Source organism: Canis lupus, chromosome X (genome assembly GCF_011100685.1).
Source record: "Canis lupus familiaris isolate Mischka breed German Shepherd chromosome X, alternate assembly UU_Cfam_GSD_1.0, whole genome shotgun sequence".
NCBI classification, from domain to species: domain Eukaryota; kingdom Metazoa; phylum Chordata; class Mammalia; order Carnivora; family Canidae; genus Canis; species Canis lupus.
The window spans coordinates 110,714,798-110,728,361 of record NC_049260.1 but is presented as its reverse complement, the minus strand read 5'-3'; the positions used below and the strand labels follow the sequence as shown (position 1 = coordinate 110,728,361).

The 13,564-nt window shown below is 42.2% G+C and overlaps 1 protein-coding gene across 8 annotated transcripts in view; it reads left to right on the top strand.

The window, feature by feature from the left end:
- ATP11C (ATPase phospholipid transporting 11C) overlaps positions 1-13,564 on the top strand; it is a 193,282-nt gene that overhangs the window by 144,412 nt on the left and 35,306 nt on the right. For all 8 annotated transcript variants that reach the window (XR_005386465.1, XM_038588448.1, XM_038588445.1 and 5 more), the window contains 3 exons: positions 2,110-2,284; positions 7,087-7,189; positions 8,307-8,452. Coding sequence is in view for 7 of the 8 variants with exons in the window: in XM_038588448.1 (XP_038444376.1) it covers positions 2,110-2,284; positions 7,087-7,189; positions 8,307-8,452 (424 nt within the window). In the remaining variant the exon portion in view is untranslated. The remainder of the gene's footprint in view (positions 1-2,109; positions 2,285-7,086; positions 7,190-8,306; positions 8,453-13,564) is intronic.

The window sequence follows — 13,564 nt, the reverse complement described above, 5'->3', positions numbered from 1 at the left end:
GTGAGCCATCTCATATCTTGTTTGCGTGTGTTCTCTCGTGTATACTTCGGTCACCTCAAGGAGCTTTTCCTGTTCTCCAGGGAAGGATTAGTTCATGATCCTTCCCACTGTTTTCATGTGTCCTACTTAGAGTTGATGTTTATAAATATCGCTTAATTGATACTGAGCCACCGTTCTCTGCACATTAAGTTAGCTCTGTGGGTAGACAAGCAAAGGAGAACATGTGATTGATCTCTCTTTGATTAGTGAACAAAACATGCTTCTGAAATGATGAAGCAGGGGATCCCTGGGTGGCTCAGTGGTTTAGTGCCTGCTTTTGGCCAAAGGCGAGATGCTGGAGTCCCGGGATCGAGTCCCACGTCGGGCTCCCTGCGTGGAGCCTGCTTCTCCCTCTCCCCCCTCCTCTGTCTCTCATGAATAAATAAATAAAATCTTTAAAATAAAATAAAATGATGAAGCAGAATATGGACAAGTAGAAAATACTATAGTGTTAGAATACACCAGGGGAATATGGAATAAAGGAAAGAGGAGGCATGTTGGACTCTCAGGCCTGAAACGTTTGGTCCATAAAACAGCAGCTCCATTAGTTCTAGGAGCTTGTCAGAAAGGGAGAATCTCCTGTCCCCCCACAAACCTAGTGAGTCAGAATCAACACTTGAACAAAAGTCTCAGGAATTTTCACAAGATTCCCTTAAACATTAAGTTTCAGGAAGCCTAAAATTAGACAAATGAATCAATAATGATGACATCGTGCTGTGTCTAATACTTACGCAGCAGTGGAGCTGAAATGGCATCCAAGATTCCCTGCGTAAAAATGGCTTAATCACTGTTTTCTTCTTAATTACAAAAAAAATGAAATATTAATTGGTAGAATTTTCTCGGTTGTAAGTTCTCCCTCCTATGTTTTCTATGTTTTTTTTTTAAAGATTTATTTATTTTAGAGACAAAGAGGGGGCATGCATGTCGGGGGTCGGGGTGCGTGTGTAGAGGGAGAGAGGAACCTTAGCAGACTGAGCATGGAGCCCAATGTGGGGTTCGATCTCATGACCCTGAGATCATGACCTGAGGCAAAACCAAGAGTCGGCCGCTTGACCTAACTGTGCCACCCAGGCACCCCTCCCATATGTTTTTCTTAAGCACTTGGCACCTGTTATATTTGTCTTTCCTGGCACCCAATATCTCTTAGTCGTCCTGGCTATGCATGAGAATCACCTACAGGGCTTTCTGAAACATAGACCTATAAATAACCAAGCACTGCCCAAGATACTCTGATTTAATTTGTCTGGGAATAGACCTCAGGCATGGGCCATTTTTTAAAGCTGCCCAGATAAGTCTAGTGGGAAGGCTATGGTTGAGAAGCACTAATCCAGTATAAAATGATACTTCTTTAAGGAACATATATCATTATCATATGGTATTTTTTAATGAACACCATGTCTTTTAGGTGCCCCATCATTTTTGAGAAGCCAGGTCTATTGACAGGCTTTGTCGTTCAGGAAAAGGTCTTCTGTGATTTGTAGACAAAGCCATTTTGTCTTTTTCCTGTATCATTAAGCAGTTTTCAGACTGATGGTCTGTCTTCATCCCAGAGTCTGACTGACTGATCTGTAATTTCTATAATTCACCTTGAGTTTCCTACAGAGACTGGCTGCTAAATGTCCATTATTTTTATACCTTTTAGAACTTTGAATCTATATGGGCAACTTGGGTCTCAAAGATGTCATGGAAAAAAATCTCTGTTGTGCCATTATCAGACAGTTGCTTCTTTACAGCTTATAGGTTCAGGAACCAGATTGATGATGACTCTTATGTGAGACCCTCCTCTTTGTGGTTTTAAAAAACATCAAGTTTCTGGGGCACCTGGGTGGCCTCTGCCTTTGGCTCAGGGCGTGATCCTGGGGTCCAGGAATCAAGTCCCACATCGGGCTCCCTGCCAGGAACCTGCTTCTCCCTCTTCCTATGTCCCTGCCTCTTTCTGTGTCTCTCATGAATAAATAAATAAAATCTTAAACACACACACACACACACACACACACACACACACACACATCAGGTTTCTAAATAGGAATGTATAGGAGATTCAATGACAGCATTGTTTTTCTTTTCCAGAGCATGGACAGAACATCAGGAATATGGATTGATCATCGATGGCTCCACATTGTCACTCATATTAAATTCTAGTCAAGACTCCAGCTCTAACAACTACAAAAGCATTTTCTTACAGATATGCATGAAGTGCACTGCAGTGCTCTGCTGTCGGATGGCACCATTACAGAAAGCCCAGGTAAGTGGCTATTGGTTCATGTTCCGTTCCGGGCATTTCTATACATGTGTGTGCAAATGTTCACTTTTAATTTCTTTCTTCACGCAGCCCTTTTTACCTTATTCCATCTTTTTGGGATAAGCAGGCTGCTGCTTCTTTGCGGTCAGATTCAGAGGTCTGCCCAGCACTTTGAATTAACCCGTGCCTCTTGTCCCCTCGAGCTGGGTGTCCTGTTCCTTGCCTTCCACGCTTCTCTCCTGAGTGGTTGGCGCGGGCTGCCCCCGTAGCACCGCTCGTCGCTCCCCTGTTACATCAGCCCTGTGTGTTCCTTCTTCTCCTCCCATCCCCCTGGGGCTCCTAGAGGAGAGCAGCAGCCTCCTTGCCAGATCTGCTGCGCCTTCTTGTGTTTTGCCCCTCGTTTCTCTGCTGCATTTAAGGCCATCAGTAATATCCTCCTTAGAACTTTCCTGCCTTACTTTCTGTCTCTGGTCCACATCTTGACTTTTTTTTTGTCCTACTTGGCAACCTAGTGCCTTTTTATTTTGTTTCATCTTCTCACTTCTCACTAATTATCATTTTTCTCTGGGGCTAAGTCTTCCTTCTGCTTTTCACTTAGAGCCTGTCTCTAAACAGGAATTTCTGGGGCTCTCATTGATAGTCTCTGCTACTGACTTTGCCTCTCCGTGAAATCTACCTTGAGCTGCCTGCTAGACAGCTCCACGTGGACTCCCCCCGCCCCCCCCCCCCCCCCCCCGTCATATTAAATTCCAGTGTCCAAGACAGATCTTCTCATTTTCTCCCTCGGGCCATTTCTCTCACTTGTCTTCATTAATCTTGTCACCAGTGCCACGTTTCTTTTGCTCCCTACGTCACCAGACTATCTCTGACCCGTCTCTTCTCCCCCACTCTGTATATAGTCGGTGCGCCCCATTGACCCTATACCTTTTGTCACAGATCTCATTTGGGGCATCTTTGTAAGTCTCACTTCCGTGCCAGCCTGAGCCCAGTGACTTCTCACACCGACTCTGTGATTCAGGCTCCTCGTTAGCCTCCTGGCTTTTGCCCTTCCCCCTCCAGTCTCTTGCCACGCTCCCCAGTTAATCTCGTTAAAACACCACTTCTCCCATTATATGTTCTCACTCGGATGCTGTCATGGTTTCCTAGTCTATGAGGACGAGGGGCAGGTGACTCTGGCACATGGGCTCGCCCCTGCTGGCACTTACCATGTCTCCACATGCTCTGTGTCCATTGTCCTTCCCATGGCCAGCCTGAATCCTCTCCACTCCTGGTGGTGGTTCCTCCCTGTGTGTCCCTTCCACTTGCCAGGCTCACACAACCTCCGAAGCCTTCCTCATCTGGAACTCTCTCTGAATTCCTTTTGGCCTAACAGAAGTTTTACTCATAATTAAACCCAATTCCATGGCCACCTCCCAAATGCTGTTGTCTCCAGCTCCCCCAGCCCATGTGGATCTGCTTCACCTTGCTTTTCTGCACTTGGTACCAAGACCCTTAGAGTCTCTTACAGATTTTTCACTGCTCTGTGCACTGTATTCTTTCACATGTGTCACTCTTGCTTCTCCATTTTCTTCAGCTGCCTGCTCTAGACTCAAGGAATGGCTGTGTCTTTGGTTCGTCCTTTATCCAAACCCTACTCCCTACGTCACACACACATGGACACGCACGTGCACACACAGCCCACCCTAATTTAGGGCATTGTCTCAGTCTACTTTCTTTTCACTCTTGATCACCACCACAATCATGCTCTTCTTTTTTTTCTTCAACCTTCAGAGCTTTGGTTAGCTCCAGCTGAGGAAGTAGATCCTACCAGAACCACATCCATAGAAATTGTCCCTTTAGTCAGAGACAGTCTCTCTCTTCATTTTTCCTACGTTGATTGTCTGTTGCTCAAATTGCTCACTAGGATTCCAGCTACTCTGCTACCCAGGCAGTTAGTTATTTGAATTCCTGACCTTGTACTGCATTTCCCACCCAGAATATGGAGCCTCCCTGTAGTTCAATCCTGGACCTATTTTATTTCCTTTGCTCTAGTCCCATCTTCCAGGATATCGCCTACTCCTCTGTCATGTCCATGTATGTGTTTTTCTAGTTACTTCTCCAATCCAGATAGTTGGCAGGCGAGAATTCTACCACTGAACCACCAATGCTAATCCAGATACTTGGGATTCTGCTTCACTTCTCCAGCTGCTTACTGGATACATGTCCTTGGCTGTGTCATTATCAGCTCAACTCAGCTTTCTTTACAGCTCATCATCTTCCTTGTCTTCTGCAGCAATTACTGAGTTCACTGTCCTTCTAGCATTCTAGACTCAGAACTTTGAAATCTGTGTTGACTTCCCCCATGCTTTACCCCTCCCATGTGGTATCAGTCACCAAATTCTGTCCATTTTCGAGTATGTTGTCTTTTTCATCTTTTCTTTCCTTACAGGCACAGGCCTTTTTTTTTTTTTTAAGATTTTATTTATTTATTCATGAGAGACACAGAGAAAGAGGCAGAGACATAGGCAGAGGGAGAAGCAGGCTCCCTATGGGGAGCCTGATGCAGGACTCAATCCCAGGACCCCGGGATCACACCCTGGGCCAAAGGCAGACGTTCAACCACTGAGCCATCCAGGCATCCCACAGGCACAGGCCTGTAGCTAGCCACCTAACTTGGCTCTTTGCCTGCAGCCTTGCTTTTTCTTCCTGTTCTTCCTACACCTCGCTCCCACTTTGATAATATCACTGCCTGTTGATCTGGGCCCAGGTACACCTGTCCATGCCCCCTCTATGAAAACTCATTGATCTGGTCAAGTCAGTCTGTCTTCTGAGCATATATTGTACTTAACCTGGGCGTGTGCCTTGGATCATGCCATTCTCCCTCTCTCTGGAATATTCCTCCAAGCCCCTTTTCCCCATCCGTGCAAATCTTTAACCATCTTTCATCAGTTAGATAAAGTTACCCTTCCTTCTGTAAAATCATTCCTGATTACTCTGGCATGTAGTCTCCTCTCCCTTCTCTGGCATCCAGGGCTTTCTTGGGTGGACAACTTAGATGACAGTGTTGTATTCCCTTGCACAGATACTTCACACTGTTGGCATTTCTTGTTAATCTGATTACCTAATATTCCCCTACTTATTCCCTATCTCTACTTTTCCATGACATGTTTCTTAAGGTGTGTGACCAGCCTTCTGTCTTTTCTTGGATGTTTGCACATTGTGTTGTGTGCAGTTGTAGTTGATCGATAAATCGTTTTTGGCAAATTGATTTCTTTCTCATGAAGCTGTCTTAGAGGTTGAGAAGTTCTTAATCCAGGTGACCCAGGGCACAGTTTTAAAAAAAAACATGTTTATCTATCTAAATCTTTCATGATGTTATAGTCCATGACTATATGTCTTTTTATCTTTCCACAAGGATGACCTTTAATATTCTTAACCTATATTTTTATGCACAAGCTGTCACCCTCGATAATTTTATTGCCTTCCCTAGACCTTTCCTGGCTGCAATTTTTCTTTCTTTAGGTGCAAATTATGACTTTACTAGTATTACAGGTGCAGTGAGGTTAACCAGGATTATGTAGCCCATCAAAAACACATTTAGTTCAAGGTCTTTAATTTTGTCTTTCACTTATTTACAGATTATTTCTAAGAGTCTCTAAAAATTTCTGAAAAGAACCAAGTTGAGGGAGGGAATGGAATAGGGGAAAGCTGGCATTTCACAATAACAGCGTTTTTGTGTTCAATGGAATTGGATGTTGGTTTTTATATGTTACTTAGTACAACTAAAACCTGCTAAATTTTGTTTAAAGAAAAAACTATGGGGTGGCTTAGCCTCGTGTCAATTATTTTTAATCACTTATTGTTGAAAATGGATCTTATTTATGTTAACTGCTGAAAGCAATTCTGAGGACAGAATTTCTGCAAGGCATTAGTTTAGCTTCTGCATTATATACACTTTTTTTTAAAACTGCCAGATTCTAGAAGGGTTTGAGGGGGGACACGTAAAGCAGTCATTGTCTAAAACATAGGGTGGTGGGAGGGCAGCTGCTCCCCCAGTAGACTTCCACAAGTGATTCCAGCAGAAGATTTCTTTTATTCGGTACCTGCCATGAGCACAGCTGTGAGCTGCATTGTGCCCTTGACACATCTTGAAGAGACGTTCAGAATAGTGACTGGCATTATACACATAGCTCAGGGAAGTTTCCGCAGATCCCACCACCATTAAAATGCCCCCATTTAAAAACACAGATAACCTGCCCAAGAGTTTAAATCATATTGGGTTTGGGAGATTTCATAAAGTTTATTTGGCAGCTGGATGTGTGTAAGAATTTGCCATTAGGGAAGACCCTGGGAATATGAGAATGCACCAAAGGGAATGGTTGGGTCTGCAGGGAAGAGAGCTGGAGAGGTTCTAGAAGCATTGTTCTCTTACTTCCCACTCTTACTCCAGTAGCCCTATGCATGTTACCTCAAATGAGCTTTCTGGTCTTCACTGTCACACTCAACATGTCATCTGAAAGGATGCGTGGAGTGATGACAAAAGAGGGGGAAACACTTTAGCCTCTGGTATAGGTAGGAGACAAGGTTTTCTGACACTTCGTATATGCCTGGAACCAAGAAAAAAAATGGGCACTGGTGTTATATTTGAAAAGCTGTGTTCTTTTACCTCTGAGAATTCAAAGCTATCGTACATATATGCACAAACTACCTTTCTGCTTGTGTGCAAAGCCTCCATTGGCAAGTGTGAATGAGGCATATACCTGCAATGTAGTAGTCTCACATTCTGCTTTGACCTTCTCTGCACCTCTTTTGTATTTAATGTTTAGATTGTCAGAATGGTGAAGAATTTAAAAGGCAGCCCAATAACACTCTCGATAGGTGATGGTGCCAATGATGTTAGCATGATCTTGGAATCCCATGTGGGAATAGGTAAGAACCACCTAATGAGATGGCGGCTATAAGGTATCAGTATTGTTTGTAGGTAGAGTGATCTTATATTCTAGAGAGAATGTTTTGGTTACTCATCTTGAATTTTAATTTAGGAATGATAATTATTAAATGAATAAAGATCATCCTCTGACATGTCCATCCCAAAATCCTACCCTAGGTGGGAATGTAGCAATACAAAGTTAGAGGATATTTTTATATTAGCCAAGTGAAGTGAATTTCCCAAACCTACTGGCAGTGCAATTGATCATTTAGCTCTCACTTTGACAGCATGCATGAAATTTTATTGATTTTCTGCCCCTGGCCACATCGCCTGCTTATGTTGCTGCACTATATCTTCTGAGATTCTTAACTGTTTGGGTCTAAGAAATAATTGGTTGGCTGGTTTTCCACATGGCAATATTTATGGGTGCTTTGGGCTGTAGTGTCAAATGTATATGTTGGCATGCAACAACAGCTTTTTCTACTGCCTGCACCATTTTTTTTTCCTACGTCAGGCTGCTGATAGGCAGCAATCCTAACGCCCCAACAGATGTTTTGGGTTGTTTTGTTTTGTTGAGGGGAGAAAATAATAGTATTCGTATCTTGGGAATTATTATTACTACAGTTTGGATTCCCAGATTCTTTCCATTGGGAAGTAACCCCATTCAGTGTTCCACATTGGTTATTCATATGGAAATGGCCAAAGCTGCTTGACCTCATGGAATACTTGGGCTACTACTTAGAGTTCCATTCAGTGAGAAGACTTCCTCATCTCATTGTAATGCTTCTGTTCTGAGCTCCTAGACCACAAACCCCAGGTCCGTTGTCTAGCAGCACTTACTAAGTGCCTTTAAAATAATTTTCAGATTGAGTTTTTTCCTTAAGATAATTTTTGCCTTGTAATGATGAAAACAATGATTCTAGTTAATCATTTTATATTGTGTTATAAACAAGTAATTACCATCTAAACCTAGTTTTACTTTTTGTTCGTTAAGACTCATTGTCACTGTTACAGCATATTTTGGTTAAAAAACAAATCTACATGCATGAACTGTGCCACGTAAGGAAATTAAAAGTGTGAAAATAATAAATCAAGAGGGTTGCTTTTCTTTTTCAGGTATTAAAGGCAAAGAAGGCCGCCAAGCAGCCAGGAATAGCGATTATGCTGTTCCAAAGTTTAAACATTTAAAGAAACTGCTCTTGGCTCATGGACATCTATATTATGTGAGAATAGCACACCTTGTACAGTATTTCTTCTATAAGGTATGTAACAAAATATTTGTAATTTGACTTATCACCATCTAACCCAGCATTGACTCAGCTTGGTCATAAGATTTTCTTCCTATTTTTCACAGTTCTTTTGCTATCTTAGTACAAGATTTGTGGCCTACAAAACATAGGTGATTTATCTAATGAATCAGAAACTAGAAATTCCTGGGGCACCTGGGTGGCTCAGTCAGTTAAGTGTCTGACTCTTGATTTTGCCTCAGGTCCTGATCTCAGGGTTGTGAGATTGAGCCCTGTGTCGGGCTGTGCACTGAGCACAGAGTCTGCTTGAGCTTTTCTCTCTCCCTCTGCCCCTTGGCCCCTCCCTCTGCTCACATGCACTCTCTCTCAAATAAATTTTTTTGAAAGATTTTATGTATTTTTTTTTATAAATTTTTATTTATTTATGATAGTCTCACACAGAGAGAGAGAGGCAGAGACACAGGCAGAGGGAGAAGCAGGCTCCATGCACTGGGAGCCCGACATGGGATTCGATCCCGGGTCTCCAGGATCGCGCCCTGGGCCAAAGGCAGGCGCCAAACCACTGCGCCACCCAGGGATCCCAGATTTTATGTATTTATTCATGAGAAACACAGGGAGAGAGAGAGGCAGAAGGAGAAGCAGGCTCCATGCAGGGAGCCTGATGTGGGACTCCTTCCCGGGACTCCAGGATCACGCCCTGGGCCAAAGGCAGGTGCTAAACTGCTGTGCCACCCAGGGATCCCAATAAATATTTTTTAAAAAGAAACTAGAAATTCCTTTTAATGCAGCAATTTGGGATGAAATTTTTTTTAAGTCAACTTTCTTGGAGTTTAAATACAATAAAATGTACCCACTAAAAGTGTATAGTTCCATTTTGACGAATGTTTACATTCGTGTAACCATCATCCCAGCACATTCCCATGTGAGCCTTCCCGGTCAGTCTCCTCTGCCTTGCAGCAATGACTAATCTGAGTTATATTGCCGCACAATATATAGTGATACTTACAACATATAATATATAAATTTAGGCATAATTTATGCAGTACGCACATTCGATTTGCCTGTTTTAGAACTTCATATAAATAAAATCATATGTGCTCTGTTGTGTCTGGCCTGGTTCAGTTAGCATAATGTTTTTGAGTTTCATCCATGTTGTAACATATATCAATAGTTCGTTCCCTTTTTATCCTAAACAGTATTCTGAACTAGTCTTTTTAGTAGCAGAGTCCTCTTTTCAATTGAAATTCTACAGATAAAGCAGATAGCAGAATTGCATTCATTGAAGGATTATGGTTTCAGGGTTGTGTCCTTGCTCAACCTCCTTGTCTTGCCCAGAGATTCCTCAGAGCACAATTTGGAGGCCATGAAAATAATAATACAAGCCTAACTCATTTTATGCCTAATGTCCCTGGCATACGGGAAGGTGATGTAAGGTCTAAAGTATGTGGATTAAGCATCTACTCTCAGCTCAAGTCATGATCCCAGGGTCCTGAGACTGAGCAGCACATCAGGTGCTCTGCTCCCCAGGGAGCCTGCTTCTCCCTATGCCTCTGCTGCTCCCCCTGCTTGTGCACGCATGCTTGCTCTCTCGCGCGCGCGCTCTCTCTCTCTCTTTCTCTCTTGCTCTCTCTCTCTCTCTCTCTCTCAAATAAGTAAAATCTTTAAAAAAAAATAAAGCATGAAAATCATTTGAAGCTGACATGGACCAGAACTTGATCTCTTGTCCTATGTTCTGTTCACTATAGTTTTTAAAGTTTTTTTCACTTTTCATGTTGAAATAAATTCAGTCTTTAAATAAAGTCACAAAATTAGTAAAATGATTTTCATATATTCTTGTCTACTGTTAGCACCTTAGGTAACACACGACATAGCTGTCAAGATCCATAAATTGAAATTAATTGGCACATTGTTAACTAGTCCATATGTAGTATTGCAATTTTGCCAAAGGTCCCACTGATAATCCTTGTGGTCCATCTCAGGCTTGTGAGTGCATTTAGCTGTCATACCTCCTTCATTTTCTTTTCTTTCTTTTTTTTTTTTAATTTTTTTATTGGAGTTCAATTTGCCAACATATAGCATAACATCCAGTGCTCATCCCGCCAAGTGCCCCCCTCAGTGCCCCATCACCCAGTCACCCCAACCCCCCGCCCACCTCCCCTTCCACTACTCCTTGTTCGTTTCCCAGGATTAGGTGTCTTCGTTTTCTTTACACTGGCGTACTCCTATCTTCTTTGTCTTCATGATCTTAACATTTTTGAAAAGTACTGGCCAGTTTGTAGAATGTCACTCAGTTTGGGTTTGTCTAAAGTTCACTTATCATTAGATTGAGGTTATGCTTTTTGGACCAATAACATAGAAGCAGTGTTGTAACCTGCTCAGTGCATCGAATCGAGAGGTTTTCTTTTATCACCGAGCATTAGAGTTCACATTAGACTGAGCGCTTACCCATTTGTGTCTACCAGGGGATAGAATTTACCAAAGTTCTTAAAAAAAAAAAAAAAAGAATTTACCAAAGTTCTTAATAAGATTCTAGTTTGTAGATATCTTACCAAGTTCATGTGCAAATTAAATGATTGAAACTGTTACGGTATTTGGATTTCATGCCCTATATTTCAGAAAGGCGAAGCACAGCAACTTTTTGTGTGCTGGTTTTCTGTGATCAATCCCAGATCTTAATTAACTAGCTTTTAATATTCTTAAAGCCATACATGGGCAGCCCAGGTGGCTCAGTGGTTTAGCGCCGCCTTCAGCCCAAGGTGTGATCCTGGAGACCTGGGATCGAGTCCCACGTCAGGCTCCTTGCATGGAGCCTGCTTCTTCCTCTGCCTGTGTCTCTGTGTCTCTGCCTTTCTTTCTCTGTGTCTGTCATGACTAAATAAATAAAAAAATCTTTAAAAGAAAATATGTGGAAAGCAGAGCTCAGAGAGTTTGCATAACTTGCCTTTTCCTCCTCAGCTCAAAAATGGCAGAGCTAGATTCCCACAACAGGTTTACTTATTCTCAGTCCAGGACTCTTTGTACATCACACTTAGTCTGTCAGGCCTTGGACTCACTCTATTTCACAGCCCCCCTTGGGGACAGGTCGTTACTCTCTCTTAATTTCCCCTAGTAAGGGAGCCCGTGAAGATTTGCTGTGCATATCTGCCTAACACTCTGATCTTACTCCTGAGGCCTGGTTTGCCTTCCTTAAGATTTTGGCCTGCAATTCAAGCACCTACCACCAGATGGAAGGAATGCTCTGTTAAGACAAACAAAACAAGAATTAAAATGGCTGTTTACCAGTGGTCAGTAATTAACCTATCCCTGTCCCAAATTTAGGGGATTATTTGTGTAGATAATACCCTCCATATTCATTAGGCTCTCTGTGCCCGTGGTCATCTTAGCTACTGACTTAGCAGTGTTCCTTTTCTACTACGGCCTTTTATCCCAAGATGACTTCTAATACTTTCAACCCTCTTTGGCTGAGCTGAAAAACCTACCTTCCTCTTACCTTGTCAGTGCATCTTCAAATAACAATTGCTTCACTCCTGGAGTGCTTCAGTGACGGGTGTTCCTGCCTTCTCTTTCTCCATTCAATCTACCTTGCGTAATTCAGCCAAGTTAATGTTTAGAAAATGCCACTTTTTAACTGGTCCTCCAGAAACATCACTCTCCATTGTCTAAGGATTAGTTTGTCTTTTAAGGCACCCCCCTGTCTGACCCTGTCTTACCTTATATGTTTAAAATATAAGGTTGCCTTGGTTCCTACTGTTAACCAATCTTAGCCATCCTTAACACCTTGTTCAAATTCTTTTTTTTTTTTAATTTATTTATTTATTTACTTATGATAGTCACAGAGAGAGAGAGAGAGAGAGAGGCAGAGACACAGGCAGAGGGAGAAGCAGGCTCCATGCATCGGGAGCCTGTTATGGGATTCGATCCCGGGTCTCCAGGATCGCGCCCTGGGCCAAAGGCAGGCGCCAAACCGCTGCGCCACCCAGGGATCCCCCTTGTTCAAATTCTAATTCTTTTATTCACTCAGTCAACAGATGTGTTTGAATGTATTAGCATGTGCCAAGAACCATTTTAAAACCAGAGGATTCATAATGGAATAGAATAGGCAAAGTCTCAGTTGTCATGGGACTTACATTCTTGTGAGAGTCAGACTTCCCCTTCCCACAAAGCATCTTCATGATCCTCACTGAGTACTGCCTCTTCCAACCTCAGAGCGCACTCAATTTTTAAGTATATTTTTGCATCCTACCAAAACTGATGTGTACCCATGAGTGTACCTATCATCAAGATGATGACCTTGGGAGCTCTGGCACTCTGATGTTATAGGGCTTACTCAACATATATATAGCACTTTTCTTGAACATCCTCCAGAACCTGTAGTATATTCGCCTAAGTATCCTCAGCTATGGCAGATGTTCATCCTTCGAGGATGCATTGGATTTTTAAAAACAAGTTTTGAGACTCCTAGCCTGGTAAATGAGCGAAGTGAGAATGTGAGACAGAAGGAAAGAGACTGATGTTCTGACATAGCCCAAAAATGGGCTCTAGAAGGGCTACCCAGAGACGTTATGAACAAGTGACAGCAGCACTGAACTAAGGTTGCATCCTACCCTTGACGGATAGCACTCATTTGAAAATACTAGTTCTGATAATTTTGCCCGAAGACATTAATTTCAGTATTGATAGTCCTACCTGGTGGCTTTTCCTGCCATATGAATTCTCGGCTTGTATTTTTTCCTGTTTGTTTTTAGTATTCTCCCAATTAAATAAGTTCTGTAGAAGTAAGAAGTTTTGTCCTGTTTTTGTATCACCCACAATACCATCTTTGCATAGAATAGGTGGTCAATAATAATATGTTGATTGTTTAATGAGGCAGAAACAAAGGTGGTAAAGCATTAGTTGATACTGTTAGTGTTGACATATACTATAAGAATATCCTGGCTGTTTATTGGCATTAATTGACTTTAAATGTACACTTTGAGCTTTATGTCAGTCTACCTTACATTGATTTTGCGAATCAAATTGGCATTTAAGGGGTAATACCTAGATGTTTGTATTTGTATGAGATTATTTCTTCTCTCAAGAAGAGCAAAAGGTTCTCATAAAGTGAGATCCTCCTTCTGCTTGGTAAGG